This window comes from Castanea sativa, chromosome 10 (genome assembly GCF_040712315.1).
Source record: "Castanea sativa cultivar Marrone di Chiusa Pesio chromosome 10, ASM4071231v1".
Lineage (NCBI taxonomy): Eukaryota > Viridiplantae > Streptophyta > Magnoliopsida > Fagales > Fagaceae > Castanea > Castanea sativa.
The window spans coordinates 2953279-2975598 of record NC_134022.1 but is presented as its reverse complement, the minus strand read 5'-3'; the positions used below and the strand labels follow the sequence as shown (position 1 = coordinate 2975598).

Genomic DNA, 22320 nt, shown 5'->3' with positions numbered 1-22320 from the left:
AACCTACCTCCAGCTGTATCTCTCCATCACCTCCTTTTACTATTCTGTTTCATTCTGTTTTCTTCTCTCCTTTTTTTTTTTTTTTTTTTTTTGCTTTTCCTCTCTCTTATTTCTTTTCTTCTTCTCTTTCATTGCACAAACCTGAAGATTATAACTTCCATTCCACAATTTCTTGCTACAAACATTAGTAAATAAACCTCAAAGTTTCAGTTCTGAAACCAAAATCACTCACTCCATCCCTTAATGTTTGGTGGCTGATCAACTAATATAGAATTCACGTGGGTATGGCTTGGCCATGTGAGTTTGAATGTCGGGAAATTGTTTTAGCGTGGGCCTTTGAATTAGTGATGGTTTTTGTTGGTCTGGGTTTCGCATGGGTTTTTTGGTTTTGAAGGATGGGTTTTGGTGTTGTTTGGCAGTGTAGGCGGTTTTGAATGATGGATGTGGGGTTTGGTTTGAGGCTTCTTGGTCATGGTGGCTGCATGTGCATAGTGGGTGTTGGCTTGCCTAGGGTTTTGGTAGCTTTATGGTAGCATTGGGCTATATGCTTTTGTTGTGAATGGTGAAGTTCATGGCGGTTCATGGCAAAGCCGCATGCATGTATGGTTTTGCAATGGCCATGTGGAATGGGTCCTGATTGGATTGTTGTGCGAGTTAGTGGAATTTTGTGTAGGCATTGATGGGTTTTTTTTTTTTTTCTTTTATGGATGGGCTAGGGCATTTGCATGTGTGAATTGCTGTAGTATTAGCAAGATGGCATGGTGGTTTTTCTAGTGGGGGTAGCAAGTGACTACCAGAGTGTTGAGGGGTTGTTGAGGGGTTTTTTAAATCAAAGACACGTGTCAGTTTATGTTGGAGACCCAACCTGGGACTCATTACCAATCCGAGAAAATGGTCAGTGACTACTAGAGTGTTCCTTAGCCCACTAAGAGCCAACCTAAAGTTTGGAGGAGTGAGATTTTACACATTAGAGCTGCACAACTACTGACTCCAATATTTATGCTGGATTCTAATGCATTACTCAGATGATGATGATGTGACATGGTGACGTGGTACAGAGGAGTGATGTGGCACAAGGCCAGCCAAGCCTAAGGGTTGAATTTCACAATGTCGTATTGTTATTGTAGCTAAATCTACATGTGCCAAGTTTGTTGTAGTTTTTGAAAATTAGAGGGAAAACTCGTTAAAGGCACATGCACGGGCCAGATTTTTGGAAGTTAAATCTAGCCTGTGATTAATATGTTAGAATTGTATTCTAACATGTGATAAATGTTAGTTAATCAGGATGATGTTATCATCAATAACTAACTCCTGGGCTATAGATATCCATGTACACGGATTGTAAAATAGCTTGTTAATAGAACGTTATAATTTCATATTTGAGTTTAGATTGAGGTGTGAATTCCCTCTCTTTCTCTAGAATATTGCTTCCTCTATAAATGCAAAAATCTTCTTACAATTTCCGTGTAGCAATAAATTAACACAAATTGAATATAACTGAATGTCAATATGCATAAAACATCTAGCCATAAGTCGTAGTTAGGAAATCCATCAGTAAATGATTCAAAGCAACTTTGGCAACCAATACATTACTTATTCTAGCATGTAGTCAATAAATGAAACAAACACTGTAGTAATAAATACAACTTATCCATCCATGGTCAAGCAAAAATATTATATGATTTCTTCCATTAAAATCATATGAGAAGAGAGGTAAAACTTAGTATAGCTTGAAAGGAAGAGAAAGTGTGTCCACCCACGCATAGCAAGGCTTCAAACAAACTCCTATACACAAAGCACGCTTAGATGATAATCCTCATGGTGAAGTATCATTGTGTTTGGTTTAGGCTATGTGTGGGTACTTGAGTGGCGGTACGGAAGGATCTGTTTATAATGAAGGCTCTGTTGTGGGAACGGGTGTATATTAACTAAAAGGTATTTTTGGTTAGAAGAACTTGTTGTCATATGAGGTAGCGTGTAATATTGATGAATGCTCTATGTTTTAATAGAATTTTTGGGAGTGAGTTGGTGAAGGATAACAGAGATAGGAGAGCTGGTCCTTTGACCACTCTTCCTATATTCCTAAGACAAGAATGGCAAGTCTTGTTTCTCCTCTGTTCATCTGGCCCCCTTTCCTAATCAGTGCAAGTCATTCAAAAGGCTGGACAGTGAATGGCTTGCATTAATTAAGCATTAAATCAGGTTTTTATGTTAAGGGTAAGGAAGGTCCCATTATCTTAAGCAATGTCAATGGTGAATAATGCATGTTAGAGTTTGCTTGCTCTACAGTGTACACAGGTTTTTCAAAGACCAATGTGGTAGGAGGGGACATGCCAAGTTGCATGCTTCTCGAAGCTGTTGAATCACTAAATAAACATACCCTCATGATCTCCAAATCATGATTTTCTAAGTTTTCCCTCCCGTGATTCATGTGCTTGGTTCATGAACTGAGTATTATCCATTTTCGTGATGGAGAGAGGTGGTCAAGGGAGGAAGAAATGTAGTGGCTCTCTCCCCCCTCTTTTGGAGTTTCAGTCATGGCTTTCTCAAGTTTTGACCGAAATTTCAAACAAGAGGAAGGGAACTTCCTTTCCTTTTTTCCATTCCTACATTCTCTCTGTCAAGGTGTCAAATCGCGTGTTAGTTGATAGTATGCTGCAAAAAGGTTTTTAAATTGCTCCTGGTGTGTACTGTTGTTACTTTATCTTGACATTTTGTCTTTTAGAGTTTTAGTTTAAATTGTCCAGCTGTCCATCTGGTTCTGTCTGTCCAACAGTTGTTTAGTCTCCCAGTAGTTGCTATATTATTCCCTCTTCTTGGGATGCGTTGAGCCAATTTTGTTTATGGGCTATCACTTTGGAGTGGACCAAGCCTTACCTAGCAAATAGGTGGCCAGGTGCCCTCTTCTTAGCCCATGTGGAGTGGGCTTCTTTGGGCCTTTTAGGCCCAGTTTGTTGAGGAACTTTTTTGGGCTTAGTGGTCCATGCTGTGTAGTGATGAGGATAAGTCTTTGGGCCGATTGTGCTGTGATAGACCTTAAGCCCATGCCATGTAGTGATGATTTGAGATTTGTTAGGCAAACCCGTGTAGCGTGGTTTTATTGGGTTCATGTGCTTACACATGCCTTGGTACTTTTTTGGGCTGACTGGGTAAGTCTCCTCCGATGGGATCTTGCCACATGATGTTTGTTAAAAAAAATAGCCCTGAACAGATGTTGAATGTGTTTTGTGTGCTCAAAAAAGTGAAGGTGTAGGGAAATGGATTTGCTTTGGTTGTGGTGATTTTGGGTGATAATAGTGTTGCTGTTATAGGGCTTGATTTGGGAATTGTGATATAGGCCTTTTGGGTTCTAGGTGGCTGAGAGAGAAGGGGTGGCATTGAAGGAGAGAAAAGAGAGAACAAAAGAACAGAAAAAGATAAAAAAGGAAAAGGAAATGGAAACAGAGAGAAAAAAAATATTTACTCCCAAATGACACAATTTTAGGTTGTCAATGGCACACAATGGTTGTGTAATCAAACAAAGCCTTAATCCCTGCAAATTTTAGTGGCTAGATTTCTTCACTGGGCATGTGAAACAAGTATCTAGTCTCTTCTCAATGCCTTTATGCGTCATACTGCTTTCAACCTGAATCAATAATAGTAAATTGAAAAGGAAGCTGCCTAACCATTACCGAATGTGTGAATGGCCTTGGCTTAATAACATCAGTGGCAAAGGGCCTTAAAGGCCTTTTTAACTCTTCGTCAGAACATGAGTGAAAGAAAGGAGTTTCAAACACAAACATGTATGTTTGTCCACCCAAGAAGCACAGAAACAGGACATGATGACATGAAAATTCTTGAAAAATTAGGAAATGAGCGGTGGAATACAACAATTAATTAATATACATCTTTAGGTACATTCTATGTTTATTTTAAAATTTCAAAATAATCAATTAAAATCTTTAAAACCATAAGTAAAATAAGATATAAATTTTCTCCTGTCACACTAAGGATACGCATGCAAGAGTGTCTTGGTGTGTCCATATCTGGCACATGCCATGGATTTTGGAGCGTCCATGCTTCATATCTGTCCACTCTAAAAAGCATGTGAAAGTTGAAGAAGTTTCTCAAGTTTTTTCAAAAACTTGTAAACTCATTTGAAATTACATTTTTATATTGTCTTGGAAAATCCTGCCCTCCTAAAAAGGTGAACTTTCAGATAATAAAATGAACTTTTTCTTGGCAAAATGACTTGGGACCTCAATCCAACAACGAGATGGTAACTTTGCAAAAAGTATTAATCACTGATCGTTCTACAACTTCACAAAGTCATATGCTCATAATATTAGTACCAATTTATCTTAGTTGTAAATCTTCTTAAACTTCATTCTTGCTTTTGATTCAGTGCAGAGTTGCTTTTAGAGGAGAAAATAGAATACAATGATCTGGTAAATTCAATTCAAGATGGACAGATTTTAGGTGATGACAAATATGATGTGCCAACTAGTGGAAATATAAGACCTGAACCAGAAAATGGTAATTTTTTTGTCCTTTTATATATCAAGTTTCCTTTTGTTAATAATTTGAGCAAGCGTCTTTTCTGTTTTTTGACATTTTCCCTTATTGGAGCCAAAGTTATTCACGGTTCACTTTTGTCTGGCTAACATAAGAAAAAAAAAAGGTGTGGTACATTGCAATGTCTTCTTGTTAGTATCAAGAGAGGGTCACAAAAATCTCTGAGAAAAGCAAACTCAAATGCCAAAGAAATCTTGAAATCATGTGTGGCTTGAGGAAGTTGCCTGAGGAGATTTTTTTTCCTAATTTATTGTCAACAGTGGAGAATAAGAATGTTGGGTTTGGAAAAGCTGTGTGTGAGGTTTCTTAATTAACCCTAACACTTGTTTTATACTTTTATTGCTCTTAAGTAGCAATTAATATATAAATTACAGATATGCCCTGACAAGTAGAGACATTTAGTATAAACTATGTATTCCAAAACTCTGCTATACTTCTATTGGATTTTGATTCACCTATAGTATACAACCTGTGTACTGTATGGTGCTTTTTCCCTTTTAAGTTGATAAAATTTTACTTATTTATTATAAAAAAAAATGTATTCCAACACTCTCCCTCTAGTTGAGGCAAAAATATTGCTCATGCCCTGCTGGCTTAAAATAGTATGAAATGCTCTACTTGAAACTCCTTTGATTAAGACATTTACTAGTTAGTTCATAGTTTTTGCAAATGGAGTACAATTGATGCCATTGCCCTGCTTTTCTTTGATTAAGTGTCTGTCAAACTTAATACGTTTGATCCTATCATCTTGTACAGGATTGTGAGCAGTATTTCTTGAGTATAAAACCCCAATTATTTCAATAATCTCCTCCCAAAGAGGCTCATATATACCACTTATATAAATAAATAAATAAAAACTCATAAATACTGTGAACCAGTGCTGGAAATTTTGCCTCTGCACTGGATTTAGCTACAATTGCCTGCTTCTTACTCCAAGTGACCAAATTATCTCCAACAAAGTTACAGTACCATGAGGTAGATCTTCTGTCAATAATGGAGCCAGCATAGTGTGCATTTGTGTAGGATTCAACTGATAAGTAACCAAGACTAAAATAAGATTAATCCTTTATTAAGAGATGATTTCAGATACCGAAGAGTTAGGTAAACATTTATATTGATTCTTGTGGACCACACTGACAAAATAGGCAATATCTAGGCAAGTGTGTGACAAATAAGTAAGTCTTCCAACTAGGCGTTGTTATTTCTCTGTATCAGCTAGTACATCCCTTGAATCTTCACCCAGTCTATGATTCATCTGTTGGGGCGTCACAATCCTTGCAGCCAAGCATTTCCATTTCTAATAGGAGATGAAAAAAACACATTCTGCAAGATATAAATATACCTTGCTCGGACCTTGTTACTTCGATACCTAGAAAATACTTCAAATCTCTCAGGTCATTTATTTCAAAATCAGTAGCTAAATATTCTTTTAATATTTTGTCTTCCTTAGGGTCATCACATGTTACATTTATATAATCAACATAAACAATAAGAGCTGTAACCTGAAGTGAATGCTTTATAAATATGGGTGATCACTTTGATGCGTTTCTATCCATAACCCCACATAAACTGAGTAAATCGCTCAAACTCTAGGAGATTGCTTTAATCTGTACAATGCTTCCTTCATTCTGCTCAACTTTCCTTGAGTTGAGGGACTCCTAAAACCTGGAGGAATATTCATATAAACTTCCTCTCCTAAGTAACCATGGAGGATAGAATTTTTTACCTTAAGGTGATTCAAAGCTCAGTTCAAATTAGCTCCGAATGACAAAAGGATATGTATGAAGTTCATCTTGGTCAATCCTGTAGGTTTGAGTGAACTTTGTTGGTAAATAGCATTTGGCTGGTGGTTTCTCCCTTTGCCACCCTTTGTTAGTGGTTCAATTTATCTTCTCGGAAAGTGCTAAAAATAATATAATTTTTACTATAAATAGCTTACAAACTGATATGTCAATCAATGCGGTTGATGTCGCATCAACTACATAATAAATAAATTTCCTAATTTCCTTTTTTGGTTCCACACCATGGTTTGGACTGTCTTAGTAACCTGGCCGTCAATGTACATGAATTGCCTGGCTGAAGAATTCTATGTGGGCTCCTCATTTGACTCTGCCTGGATCTTTTCTGCTGTTGATTCTTTTTTTCTTTTTTTTTTAAACAATAAATCAAGAAGAAAAGAAGACTGAAATGGGAAAAGTGAAAACAAAGGCCTTAACTACAAAAACTAGAAGTTGAACTAAGACATCAGAGGGCAGTTTTGAGAGATTTGCTAGGTCCGTTGGAGGAGTGATCATGGGTCTCGATGGTGACAACTCTCGGCGACCAAATCGGTACTTGTGGGTTGACTGGAACGGATCTTGGGTACACCTCCAAACCTCGTGTCACGGTGTGGAGAGATCGGCAATCCTTGTGTGGCAATGTCTTTGGCGGTGGTGGCGTCAGAGGCTGGCAACAGTGTCTCTTGGCGGCACTGACGTCTTGCAGATATTATTTGATGGTGTGGGTTGCAGATATTATTTTGACGTCTTGCACTAATCAAAATACATAAAGATAAAGAAAATCCCCTAAGATAAGCTTAACCTTGTACTACCTAAGTCTATCTTTATATTTATCTTTATGTATTTGGATTAGTTTAGACTACTTTCTTGGATTAGTAGTTTGAGTTTATCTTAATTTACTTCCTGAAAGCCCCAGATGATTCATTTGTATGTAGAATATTATTATATTAATAAAATTTCATTTGTGAACATTTGTGTTTCTGTTTGGTGGTGATTCCAAACAACTCTCTGGTGAAGCTTAAGGAAGGATTACAAGACTGTTTTAGATGGTGAAGCCTAAGCTGTCCTGCATCACCCTCACAACATGGCTTCTAATTAAAATTAAGATAGATAATGGCAAAATAAAAATATACTCTTTCGGTCTTTCCTTTCCCTATCCACTAATTAACAATATAATGGATAATGGATTTCTTAAACTTTTTATCATGAACATCTAAACAACAAATTGAACTCTACTCATTTCTTTCATTTCCTTTCCCTAATCCCTGCAGATTTTGTCTTATTCTTTACATTCTTTTCCTTAAAAAATTCATGATACAACCCACAAGGGTTTTCATCTTTACTTTTCTTTGGATGACATGTTTCACCCTAGAACTTCAGTAGGTTGCAGATTACATTCTTAGTACTTGACATGGTATGCTGGCATCTAATATCAATGATCTTCTTCTAGGTTTAGAATTGAAAAAGGCCCCAGAGGATCGTGGAGATCCTAATGATCCTCATGTGAGACTAAAACGTGATTGTGTTGGGATTATGGCTGCATTCAAACTCAAAGATCTTCCAGACCATGTTGTTATTGTGGCAAACACACACCTTTACTGGTAAAGTGGTTCAATCTTCCATAAGTATGTTATATTCTGTATTTTATCAGTTGAAGTAACTATGATGCTTTGCTGCAGGGATCCAGAATGGGCTGATGTCGAGCTTGCTCAAGCTAAATATCTTTTATCACGCTTAGCTTTGTTTAGAACACTGATATCCAAAAGACTTGAATGTACACCTTCAGTAGTAGTGGCTGGTGACTTCAATTCAACCCCAGGGGATAAGGTTTGTCAGAATTTCCAACCCCTTGATTTATCTAGTTTCCTATTATTTAGCTTATAGTTGGTTTTCTACATTTTTCCTTGATTTTTTTTTTTTTTGAGTTTTACTTTTTTGGTATTGGTTTAGATTTTCCCTTAGTTTGATTTTGGTCCAAAGTCCAAACAGTTGGTTCTTATTACCAATATTTTAAAAACAGAAATTAAAAAGGGGGGCGAGTGAATGAAGAGGTTCAAGGTGGAACTAGGGTTACACTGGATGTCAGAATGTGATGATGTCATAAATAGTTTAATGATTAACTAAAATACAAATAAATATAATAAATGAATAAAATATGACAGCCTTGATAAGAAAATCTTTGTTACTTATAAAAAAAAATGATACCAAAATTTAATTAATTTTTTCAAAAGTATTTTCAAAATTTATAAAAGAAAATAGAAATTAATAAAGACAAACAAAAAAGAATTAATATAATTAATCCTTAAGTAATGAGCATAATTGCATAGACAGCAAATAATTTCAGAGTTTCACATTCAATAATTTCAAGTACATAAAGTCACAATGAATGTATATGATTTTATTCATAAATTTTTTCACCAAAAAATTATATATTTTCTTTTTAGAGGGATAATTACACAAAAAAAGAAAAAGACAAAAAGAGAAGTCTTTAGTGATTGGATATATATCTAACGTTTAAATTGAATTAATATATTTGTTTTTCATTTAAGTGCATCAAGAAGCAAAAGTTAAGCATGAAATAGAAGCTGAGCTTGGTTGGTTTTGCTGCTAGCCAGACAAATTGTCCAATAAACTTGGTAGTTGGTAGTCAAAGAAACCCAAGTGGTTTACAAGTGGCTTTGTTTGGTTGCCAGATTCATATAATGTTTTACCTTAGTTTGTAAGCTTTTATAGAGATGAGTTAATGTTTATAGCTCATAAGTTCTTGAAATGGCTATAACATTCTTCTTGTTTCAGGTTTACCAATTCCTCATTTCAGGAAACTCTCCACTGGCACCGGCTGTGGAGTGTTTAGAGGACATGCATATTCCCTTGTGCAGTGTCTATGCTTTTACGAGAGGAGAACCACCATTTACAAACTGCACTCCGGACTTCACCAATACTCTTGATTATATATTATTTTCCCCTACTGATAACATAAAACCAGTCAGTTTCCTGGAGCTTCCAGAACTAGACTCATTTGATGTTGTTGGTGGATTACCAAATTACAGCCACCCAAGTGATCATCTACCAATTGGTGCTGAATTTGAAATTACCAGGGACTAACTTATCTTGCAGTGCAAGTGATATCTGTAATCTCTTGCTCTAATTCGATAGCAACAATGGGAAGGGGGATTTGAATCTAGTTCTCCTAATAAAGGAGAGCAGGCTATGCCTTTGAGCTATACAGCTCTTGGTGTAATGTCCTATAGTTTTCTTTTTCTCACATCACTCGCTTTCTCTCTCTCAACAAAAGTTAAGGTTCAACTGAGAGTATTGGAAATTTATTTTGCGGGTAGACAATTTTGGTAGATTTTTTTATTTATTTTAAGTAATAAGTTTTATTAGAAAAATAAAGAATATCATTTTGGTAGATTTTTTTTCTTAAATTAAATAACTAATTACAATCCTTGACTTTATTGTACTTGGCCTTCCAGATTGTAATAAGCAAATGTTAGTATGCTTTGACATGTAAATTCAAGTGGAAAATAAAAAGAAGAATTCTGAAAGTACTTGTATGTATTGCTGAAAATTATTTTCTGGGGATTCTTTGTTTGAAACATGCTTTCTGGCTTTTCTTTTATTCTCACAGCTTCCATTAACACTGCTCACTATTTGTAAGGGTGATTAATATCCCGTCAAACATGTTCAACCGAACAGTATTAGATGATGGGTGCAACCTTCACCCAAACCTGCCAAACTTGTGATGATCCCTATCTATTTGATTTGCAATACTTGGGGAGGTTTATGATGCTCCTTTTGTCCCCTTTATTTCTAAATAATTTGATAGTTGAGGACGTGGAGATTTCAACATTAGATATTTATGTTGAAAACATTAGTAGATGCCAATTGATCTACATGGATTTTTGACCCTTTTGTGACCTTAATAGCTTTATTTGTTGTCTTCTTTTTTTCCCCAAAAGGAAAAAAAGAAAAAGGAAAAGGAGAAACTCTTTCACACGTCCTTATATGTGTATACACAACATACATTTGGTTAATATTCAAGTTATACGTAGTGTATATTTTTAGTTAATGTTACTATTTAATACTTTTTTGTTGATGAAGTATTTTGTCAAATTTATTGTTGAATTATATACTTTTCTGAAATCATTATGTTCATCATTTATTGAAGGGATCGAATAATACGAACAATTTCTAGTATAGTTGTTTTGTTTTGTTTGTTTGTTTTTTGTTTTTATAAAAATGTTTTTAGAACATCTTTATGAAGAACATTTCCTAGAAAGCATTGAGTTGGAAATATAGAAAACCCAGTTTACACGGTATTAAATTTCGATGTCTCCTATTGTTTGTTGTCAAAATTCTAAGGCCTCGCAATCAAGCTTTAATTTTCTTGAAAGACACTTTCTTGAAAAATATAGACAAACAAAAATGCTATTAAGTGTTTTCATTGTTAGTGTGATAAATTAAGTACCAAAGAAACAATTTTCTAAATTGAAAAGTTTTGCACAACATATGGATTACTCTAAATCCAAAGGCTCTGGACAATAAAAACAAAGTCTCCAAAACTCTCTTTTCAAGACTTTAGAGGTTCAAAGTCTTGAATTATAAATTTATAATTTTCTCAAATAAAAAAAGTATTAAAATGAATTTATCATTATTTGAATAATCAGGAATTCAAAATTATCGTTTTGTATTTTGATCTTGGCCACAATGGTGGTAGCGTAGTAGCCCCATAATGGTTAGGAGTCAATCTACTTTGGGTTTTCAAACAAAGACTCAAAGTTTTGGATATTTTGTTTAACCTCTATTTTATCTTTTCTTATGCAAATAAAAAATAGTCATAATTTTGTAATTACTATAAGACCAATTGTCTCTATTACGTTTTGCAAGTTGGAGGACTCTCTTTCATATCGCTTGGATTTGAAATGATTTTGAAAATATACAAGTCAAACCATCAAGCTCAACTCTTTGTCCAATTCTTTATGAAGAACATTTCCTAGAAAGCATTGAGTTGGAAATATAGAAAACATGTTATCAATCAACTCTAATCTTTCAAAAAATGGCATTTGAAACAATTCAGATTAATTAGAACAATATAAAATCTCTAGGCATCTAGAAGGAAGTAAATTGAAAATCTATAGTATATGCTTCATGATAATTATCTATATTATAAATTGAAGTCTCAAAAGCTTATATCGCATGATCTTAAGTGGTTAGCCAAAAGTCAAACAACTTCAGTTTTAATATATTGCATACACTAGTAAGTAATATTTTGCATACAATTACAATATTATTAAACCTTTTATACTCAATTTTCTTGCAACACTTTTAAAGTAAAATCTAGAGATTTTTGAAAAAATAATACTATTTTATGTGGAAAATTTTTCTGAAAAATAGTCTCTTAAAAAAAAAAATCATGTTTTGTATCAAAACTTCAAAATTTGCAATTTTAGTGTAAAATGTGTTTATACTAAAGTTGTGTTTTCAAGCCATTTCAATGCTAAATGTGATATAATCAATTTTATTGCAAAGGGTGATATTTTAATGCTTAAAATAATGTTTATAAAGAGAGGCTATTCCCCAATAATATTTTTAGCATAATTTGTAATAATAAAAAAATAATAGTATTTTTTTTTTGGCCAAAAAAGCCATAAAATCAAGCTAAACTCCAGACTAACTTTTATCATTTTTTAATATGTAATTTAGCATACTATAGGTGCTTCTCAATTCTCAATATATTTTATAAAAAAAACAAAATTTTCTCAATTATTTTTTCTGATATAAATCAAGAAAGCACTATATTCCATTAAAATTTATTGCTCCCACCCATCCCAAAAAAACTCAATTTAATCATTCCTAAATTTTTATAAAAGTTACGAGCAATGCCTATCAAGATTGACCAATGAAATTGCTTTCAAAAGAAAAAAAAGAAAGATTGACTAATGAAATTTCTATATGGGCAGGTAAGGTAATTGATATGAAATTTCTATATGGGCAGGTAAGCAATGCCTACCAAGATTGACTAATGGAGGGCCCTATTACTTATTAGTACTTACCAAAGTCAGTCAATGCTGGACTTTGGACTAGGACTAGTCATAGGCCTAGTTGGAGATAATGATGGGTAGAATTTTTTATTTATTTTAAGTAATAAGTTTTATTAGAAAAATAAAGAATATCATTTTGGTAGATTTTTTTTCTTAAATTAAATAACTAATTACAATCCTTGACTTTATTGTACTTGGCCTTCCAGATTGTAATAAGCAAATGTTAGTATGCTTTGACATGTAAATTCAAGTGGAAAGGTAAAAAGAAGAATTCTGAAAGTACTTGTATGTATTGCTGAAAATTATTTTCTAGGGATTCTTTGTTTGAAACATGCTTTCTGGCTTTTCTTTTATTCTCACAGCTTCCATTAACACTGCTCACTATTTGTAAGGGTGATTAATAACCCGTCAAACATGTTCAACCGAACAGTATTAGATGATGGGTGCAACCTTCACCCAAACCTGCCAAACTTGTGATGATCCCTATCTATTTGATTTGCAATACTTGGGGAGGTTTATGATGCTCCTTTTGTCACCTTTATTTCTAAATAATTTGATAGTTGAGGACGTGGAGATTTCAACATTAGATATTTATGTTGAAACATTAGTAGATGCCAATTGATCTACATGGGTTTTTGACCCTTTTGTGACCTTAATAGCTTTATTTGTTGTCTTCTTTTTTTCCCCAAAAGGAAAAAAAGAAAAAGGAAAAGGAGAAACTCTTTCACACGTCCTTATATGTGTATACACAACATACATTTGGTTAATATTCAAGTTATACGTAGTGTATATTTTTAGTTAATGTTACTATTTAATACTTTTTTTTTGATGAAGCATTTTGTCAAATTTATTGTTGAATTATATACTTTTCTGAAATCATTATGTTCATCATTTATTGAAGGTATCGAATGATACGAGCAATTTCTAGTACAGTTGTTTTGTTTTGTTTGTTTGCTTTTTTATAAAAAGTTTTTTGGAACATCTTTATGAAGAACATTTCCTAGAAAGCATTGAGTTGGAAATATAGAAAACCCAATTTACACGGTATTAAATTTCGATGTCTCCTATTGTTTGTTGTCAAAATTCTAAGGCCTCGCAATCAAGCTTTAATTTTCTTGAAAGACACTTTTTTGAAAAATATAGACAAACAAAAATGCTATTAAGTGTTTTCATTGTTAGTGTGATAAACTAAGTACCAAAGAAACAATTTTCTAAATTGAAAAGTTTTGCACAACATATGGATTACTCTAAATCCAAAGGCTCTGGACAATAAAAACAAAGTCTCCAAAACTCTCTTTTCAAGACTTTAGAGGTTCAAAGTCTTGAATTATAAATTTATAATTTCCTCAAACAAAAAAAGTATTAAAATGAATTTATCATTATTTGAATAATCAGGAATTCAGAATTATCGTTTTGTATTTTGATCTTGGTCACAATGGTGGTAGCGTAGTAGCCCCATAATGGTTAGGAACCAATCTACTTTGGGTTTTCAAACGGAGACTCAAAGTTTTGGATATTTTTTTTAACCTCTATTTTATCTTTTCTTATGCAAATAAAAAATAGTCATAATTTTGTAATTACTATAAGACCAATTGTCTCTATTACGTTTTGCAAGTTGGAGGACTCTCTTTCATATCGCTTGGATTTTAAATAATTTTAAATATATACAAGTCAAACCATCAAGCTCAACTCTTTGTCCAATTCTTTATGAAGAACATTTCCTAGAAAGCATTGAGTTGGAAATATAGAAAACATGTCATCAATCAACTCTAATCTTTCAAAAAATGGCGTTTGAAACAATTCAGATTAATTAGAACAATATAAAATCTCTAGGCATCTAGAAGGAAGTAAATTGAAAATCTATAGTATATGCTTCATGATAATTATCTATATTATAAATTGAAGTCTCAAAAGCTTATATAGCATGATCTTATGTGGTTAGCCCAAAGTCAAACAACTTCAGTTTTAATATATTGCATACACCAGTAAGTAATTTTTTGCATACAATTACAATATCATTAAACCTTTTATACTCCCTTTTCTTGCAACACTTTTAAAGTAAAATCTAGAGATTTTTGAAAAAATAATACTATTTTATGTGGAAAATTTTTCTGAAAAATAGTCTCTTAAAAAAAAAAAATCATGTTTTGTATCAAAACTTCAAAATTTGCAATTTTAGTGTAAAATGTGTTTATACTAAAGTTGTGTTTTCAAGCCATTTCAATGCAAAATGTGATATAATCAATTTTATTGCAAATGGTGATATTTTAATGCTTAAAATAATGTTTATAAAGAGAGGCTATTCCCCAATAAGATTTTTACCATAATTTGTAATAATAAAAAAATAATAGTATTTTTTTTTTTGGCCAAAAAAGCCATAAAATCAAGCTAAACTCCAGACTAACTTTTATTATTTTTTAATATGTAATTTAGCATACTATAGGTGCTTCTCAATTCTCAATATATTTTATCAAAAAAATAAAAGTTTCTCAATTATTTTTTCTGATATAAATCAAGAAAGCACTTTATTCCATTAAAATTTATTGCTCCCACCCATCCCAAAAAAATTCAATTTAATCATTCCTAAATTTTTATAAAAGTTACGAGCAATGCCTATCAAGAATGACCAATGAAATTGCTTTCAAAAAAAAAAAAAAAAAGATTGACTAATGAAATTTCTATATGGGCAGGTAAGCAATGCCTATCAAGATTGACTAATGGAGGGCCCTATTACTTATTAGTACTTACCAAAGTCAGTCAATGCTGGACTTTGGACTACGACTAGTCATACGCCTGGTTGGAGATAATGATGGGTAGAATTTTATAAGCGTAAAACAAAAAACAAAAGCAAACAGAGAGAAAGAGAGAGCTGAAAGAAACTGATTTGCACTAGACCCTCCTCATCATCACTCTCCTATAAATTACCCACCAATTACTACTATTGTTTTCACAGCTATCTACTTCTAATTCTATCAATCTCATCTCATAATGGAGGCTTCCTTCAGACCCGTTTCATTCCTTTTCCTTGCCTTTCTCTTTCTTCCTAATTTCCTCTTCTTCTTCTTCTGCGCCGGACTTTCTGAGCTTCGTTGCATCGATACCGAGCGACACGCTCTTCTCAACTTCAAGCACCATCTTATTGATCCTTCAAACCGGCTCTCCTCTTGGACTGCCCATGGGGATTGTTGTCTATGGGAGGGTGTCGTCTGCCACAACCTCACTGCTCACGTCCACCAACTCAATCTTACAAGTTATTATGTGCCGTCAGTGCTTGGTGGTAAGCTAAATCCTTCTCTGCTTGATTTGAAGCATTTGAATTACTTTGACCTCAGCTTCAATAATTTCACTTCTACTGCTATTCCCTCCTTTCTCGGTTTAATGAAGAGTTTGACCCATCTTAATCTCTCTAATGCGGGATTTGTGGGACTCATACCTCATCAACTAGGAAATCTCTCCAGTTTGCGCTTTCTCAATCTTGAAAGTGACGAAGTTTATGGTTTATATGTGAATAACCTTGAATGGCTTTCTGATCTTCCTTTGCTACAACATCTCAATATGAGTTCTGTTAATCTTAGCAAAGCCTTTGATTGGGTTCAAGTCACAAACACACTCTATTCCTTGTTGGACTTGCGGTTGTCTTTTTGCCAACTTAGGCCTTTCATTCCACCGACTCCCACTGTCAACTTTTCATCTTTTTTCACCCTTGATCTTGTTTCTCTTGATCTATCTGGGAATAACTTTCAAGGTCCAATCCCTGTTGATCTCCAAAACATGACTTCTCTTAGTCACCTCGATCTATCTGAAAACAATTTCAACTCTTCAATTCCCAATTGGTTGTATAGTCTTAGTCGTCTTGAGTTTCTCAACCTTGGCGGCAATAATTTGCAGGGTACAATCTCCAGTGCCATTGAAAACCTAACATCTGCTGTTAGTATTATGATTGACTTGCCATCCAACAGATTGAATCAAGAGGTATCTAAGATCTTAGAAGTTTTATCAAGGTTGTCTAGACTAGAGACCTTAGAATTAAATCATGCTTGGCTTTCTGGTCATTTAACTGATGTACTTGGGCAATTTAAAAAACTAGTACATCTTTCTCTTAGGAATAATTCAATTTCGGGTCCAATTCCAGTGTCTCTATCAAGTCTTTCATCTTTGACATACCTAGATTTTTCAAACAATCAATTCAACGGAACAATCCCTCAAAGTTTTGGACAGCTTTCCAAACTTGAGACTTTATGTATTGATTCTAATATGTTGAAAGGTGTTGTGTCTGAAGTTCATTTTTCCAATTTAACCAGTTTGAGGTACCTTTTTGCATCTGGAAACCAACTGACTTTAAAAGCAAGTCAAAATTGGGTTCCTCCTTTTTAGCTTGAGGATTTATACTTGCAATCATGGAATTTAGGGCCAAAATTTTCCTTATGGCTTTGTTCACAAAGGCATATGAAATTTTTAGACATTTCTTACACACAGGTTTCAGATGTGGTTCCTCCTTCATTTTGGAACTTGTCTTCACAGTTCTACTATCTGAATCTCTCCCACAATCTAATCCATGGAGAAATTCCAAAAAGTCCTGTGATTTTGTCTACTCAAGTGATTGATTTAAGTTCAAACCATTTCAAAGGTCTGTTACCTTGTATATCCTCTAACGTGTATGTGCTAGATCTTTCTAACAATTCATTCTCTAGATCTATTTCTCACTTTTTTTGTTTCAAGGTGAATGAGCCCAAAATGATAGCACATCTCAATCTTGAAAAAAATCTTTTATCAGGAATAATACCTGATTGTTTGATGAATTGGAACAACTTGGAGGTCTTGAATTTGAGGAACAACAATTTCAGTGGCAGTATTCCAGCATCCATGGGGTCTTTGACTTATCTTAAATCTTTGCACCTATACAACAACACATTCTCTAGAAAATTACCATCATCTTTGAAAAATTGTGAAATGTTGGTAATTATTGATGTTGCTGAAAATAGGTTTGCTGGAAACATACCTTCATGGATTGGGCACAGATGTACAAGCTTGATGATTCTTAGCCTTCGCTCAAACTATTTCCATGGTCACATACCAAAAGAATTATGCGCTCTAACTTCACTCCAGATACTGGACCTTTCACATAATAAGTTGTCTGGAAGCATACCTAGTTGTGTTAAAAATTTTAGTGCCATGGCCACAAATAATATTTTAAATGACCACTTGAATTCTTATAATATATCTCATTATAATGGTGCAATTCTTCCTCTTGAAAGTGCATTTCTAGTTATAAAGGGGAACATTCTAGAGTATAGCACCATTCTTCAACTGATAAAAAGCATAGACTTCTCCAAGAACAATTTATCAGGAGAGATCCCCAAAGAAGTTACTAGTCTTCAAGGATTACAATCGTTGAATTTGTCATATAATTCTTAATTGGAAGTATTCTTGAGAGTATAGGTGCTATGGGATCTTTGGAATCTATAGACTCCTCTTTGAACCAACTTTCGGGTCAAATTCTCTCAACCATGTCAACTTTGACATTTTTAAATTATTTGAACTTGTCAAACAACAATTTGACTGGGAAAATCCCTTTGAGCACTCAGCTACAAAGCCTCAATCCATCCAGTTATGTTGGAAACAAACTTTGTGGACCACCCCTTACTGTTAATTGTACTACAAATGGTGTAAAACCCAACAATGAAAACATAAGTAGTAAAAAAATTGGTGGACTTGAAGTTGATTGGTTCTATGTGAGCATGGCACTTGGCTTTGTGGTTGGGTTTTGGAGTGTATGTGGTCCTTTATTATTGAACAAGCAGTGGAGAATTATGTACTTTCAATTCTTAGATCATATGTGGTACAAGCTTAAGGATGTTGTTTCATTTTAATTAAATGTTGTAAGATTCTTCATATTTAGTACAAATGTCATTTGATCATGTTAAATCAATATTTTGATGATGTCTAGATCACATGGGCACAAGCTTTAGGGTGTTGTTTCATTGTAAGTACATGTTGTATGATTCTTCATATTTAGTGTAAATGTTATGCGATCATGTTAATCAATATTTGGATGTGTCTATAATATCTTTGTGTTAGTTAATACACTCCATTGGCATATCTGAATATGGTGTTTCTTCCTATGAACGTTAAAGGCAATCCAATTTGTTGTTTCACTTAATCCCTGTAGATTAATATTATAAAATCAAATTTTAGTTTAGACAAGCAATGGATTCAATAAAATTAGTATACTATACCTTGAATTGACACCTAGGCTTTGTTTTTGTTACTTAAAAAAAAAAAAAAAATTGATCTATTCCCAATGTTCATCTGGGATCCGGCTATCTTGCTAGCTCTCTTTAGAATCTCCTAGCGATCACTTTGTAAAGTCTCAATGAAGAACAACAAAATTGTGCATAACTTGAAAAAATAATCATGTTTTTTTTAACAAATTTCAAAGCTATCAGTTGGATCCCTTACAACCAGTTTTTAAGAAGGAATCCTAGGCTATGAAATGGTGGCCCTCTAAAGTCTACCATTCCTCCCCTGCCAAATCTGGCCTTTGATGTCGGAGGAGAATTGTTTCTGATATTCTTAAAGAAATAAATAAAAACTACCTTGGATCTTGAATATAAAATTTTTTTAGCTTTTTTGTTTTTCTTGAAATGTTAATTAAATGTTCACAATATTTTGATATGGTAGTAAGTCTACCGCTATGCTTCTGTTTACTCAAGTCTCCCGAATGATATTTAATTTACTATGCCTTTCTCCTTTCAGCAGTGCTTTCCTTGAGTTTCAGGATATTTATAACTGGATAGTTCATTTTTTAAGAACCATGGTTATGCTTGCAAAGGGCCAATACTGAAAGGTATTGCAAGGGGATTTGGAAACTTAATTGGGATTGGTCATATCATATGAAGTTTTACACATTTTTGGTTCTCTATATAGGTGCATAATTTCTCAAGCATCATATTGAAGACGAACATGCAACTTGCAAGTCAAGTTCAATAGTGTCCAGTGAATACTTTCTCCCACTTGCAAGAAAGTTTGTAGTATACATCAAGGTCCTATTTTAAAGTCTACAAAGAAGCATGACCCTAGTATACATGAAAATTTACTTATTAAAAAAGCATACATGAAAATTCTCATGTGGCGAGAAAATAAATCATAAACAGTAGTCCACTTCTTTCTAAGGTGATATTTAAATGATCACCTAGGTTGATTACTAGAGTAAATGAACAAAGACATAAACATTATTTGTTAGGTAAGCATCAATGGCTGGTTTTGGCTAAATAACCTATTTTACCATATGCTCGTGTTGTTGCCTACTATTAATGTGTATGTTCCTTTGAACACAATTCTTCCTTACTTATTGCTTCATCGTATCTGTATCTTTCACAATTTGTGTGCTTCTCTTGCCATCGTTTTCTCTGTTATCCCTACAATTCCAGCCTAAGCAAGCTCAAATCTAACTTGCAATGAGAAAGAAAATCAAGCCTTTTAAGTTTCAAAGCTGGTAGAAGTCCTTCAAATGGGCTCTTGTCTTTGTCTGTTCAAGATTACTGAAGATGGATTGGACTCCAACGTGCGAATGTAAGTGGAAATTGGGTTGACCTCCATCTAGGAATTAATATTCTTCTGATAAATATAGATTACTGTTGGGTGGCAAGATTAATCCTTTTTATTGGAGCTAGAACAAATAAATAAATTGAGTTAATTATTTTGGTTACTTGGAGAGACTTAGACTGCTTGACCTCTCCTTTGCAGGATTTGGAGTATTCATTTCTCAGGAGCTTAGAAATCTATCACTGCTTTGCTTTTTTAATCTACAAGAAAATGATCTTTATATGAATAGTCTAGTGTTGGTTTCTCATCTTTTTTCTATGCAGTATTTTTATGCAAGTGTTGGTAATGAATCAGCTCCCTTCTCTTTTAACATTATGGTGATCTCAATGCCAACTTCATGGCATTTGTCAGTCCCTGTAAATGTTAATTTTCTATCCCTTGAAGAGCTTAATCTTTCTATGAATCTTTTTTTTTTTTTATAATAGTTTTGAAAATGGAAGAGGGGGATTTGAACCTTGGAGATCTTTGTTGGAAACATCATGAGGTGTCAATTGAGCTACGAAGCTCTTGGCTAATCTTTTTGTGAATCATTTTAGTGGCACAATAAACTTTCATACCGGTCCTAGACTCCAGTAATCTACAACACCAATTACCGAGTACCAAACTAAATCTTTGCAATGTTAAACTTTTTTCTGTCCAGCAATCAGCTATCTGGGCAAATCCCAGATTCCTTAGGCCATTATAGGCATCTTGCATATCTTTCTTTCTATATATGACAACTTCTGTGGTCCCATCCTAAATCTCTTGAAAAATTGTTTAACTCATGGACCTTACATTTTCACACCCGATTGTCATGAATGTAAGCCCTAGTGGGGATCCTACTTTTGAACTCAATGCCATTTCAGTGAGTGCTTTTCCAATTGGTCCACAATTCCCTGCATCATTACCAATACAGAAATCTTATGCAGTTAGACATCTCACAAATAGGAATTTCAGACAATTCTAAACTGGTTCTGGAATTTGGCTATGGACATTAAATTGATCAATCTCCCTAGAACAAACATGATGGTGAAGTATCTAGGGTATTACTTTATTATGAACTTGTTGATTGAGCTCTAAATGTATCAATGGTCTACAACAATAGTTCTTGACATATCAGATAAATCTCTTTCAAGAGAATTTCATCAATGCTAGATGCATTAGCTATTTTGACCCAATTAAATTGGGAACAATAACCTTTCAGATGTGATTCACAATCACAACTCATTGGCTCCCTTATATAAGCTTGAACCCTTGTGCTTGAACAACAATAGCTTCTTCACAATTGTACCTTTTTCGTTGCAGAACTACACACATTGTGGGCTCCTTGATCTAGACTGGAATAGGTTCAGAGGGAATTGTACCAAGCTGGAGAGGGATTTGTACTAAGCTGGATGGTTGAAATGACACTTGTCCAAAAATATGGCAACTTGCTTGTCTTTTGGTATTGGATTTTTTCCAATAATAGCCTCGGGACATATACCAAGGTGCTCCAATATACTTCTTTTCTCTAGCACTTTTTAAGAGTCTTTTATTATCCCATATTTGTATGGAGCATATACCTTTGTTTTGTGTACTTTGAAAATAAAAGTTGATATATTACCCCCATAGATGAGCTAAGGGTTCATCTAGCTCTCTTTAAAATCTCTTTTAGTGATCACTTTGTAAACTCTCAACGAAAAAGATTCAAGATTGTAATGACTATGCAAACTATACATGTTGTTTATATCAAATTTCTAAGAAGGAAGCCTAGGCTACAAAATAGTGAGTCTCTAAACTCTACTTATCCCCTGCCAAATTTGGCCTTCGATGTTTGAGGAGAATATTCTCAGAGTTATTTTCTTAAATCTCAAAGAAATAAATAAACTTACCTTGGATCCTGAATTTCAAGTTTTTCTACCTTTTTTTCTTGAAATGCTCATAAAATGTACACAATATTTTTATACAGTTGTAAGATTACTTTGACACTTTTGTTTTTGTCTTCCAAATAATAGTTAATTTTCTTCAAAATAACATGTCTCTCAGCAGTGCTTTCCTTTAATTTTGGGATATTTAAAATTGGATGATTCATTTATTTAGAGAAATGTTATTCATTTAATATCAGGTCACCTATCTGAGGGGCAGTAGTGAAAAGGCACTGTAAGGGACACTTACTAGCTATTTGCCATGTGAAAGTTTTATAAATTTTCAGACTCCTATTTAGGTGGACAATTTCTCATACGTCTTACTGAATATGGGAATGGTACTTAATTATCTTTGGCTGGATGATTGCTATGTTGTGGTTCCTCTTTTTCTTTTTCTTTTTTCTTTTTTTAGTGATGAGGATGAAATGGTATATTCATTGAAGAAACAAAATTGGC

General features: G+C 33.8%; 1 protein-coding gene and 1 pseudogene across 1 annotated transcript; both read left to right on the top strand.

The window, feature by feature from the left end:
* The first annotated feature begins 4226 nt into the window (after positions 1-4226).
* Positions 4227-9853, top strand: LOC142613507 (carbon catabolite repressor protein 4 homolog 4-like). The gene is made up of 5 exons (XM_075785881.1): positions 4227-4258; positions 4385-4515; positions 7783-7933; positions 8012-8159; positions 9129-9853. The coding sequence occupies exons 1-5, from the start codon at positions 4227-4229 to the stop codon at positions 9435-9437; spliced, it is 771 nt and encodes a 256-aa protein (XP_075641996.1). The 3' UTR covers positions 9438-9853.
* A 5393-nt stretch (positions 9854-15246) lies between these two features.
* On the top strand, positions 15247-18423 carry LOC142613113 (receptor-like protein EIX2; annotated as a pseudogene).
* Positions 18424-22320: the final 3897 nt, after the last annotated feature.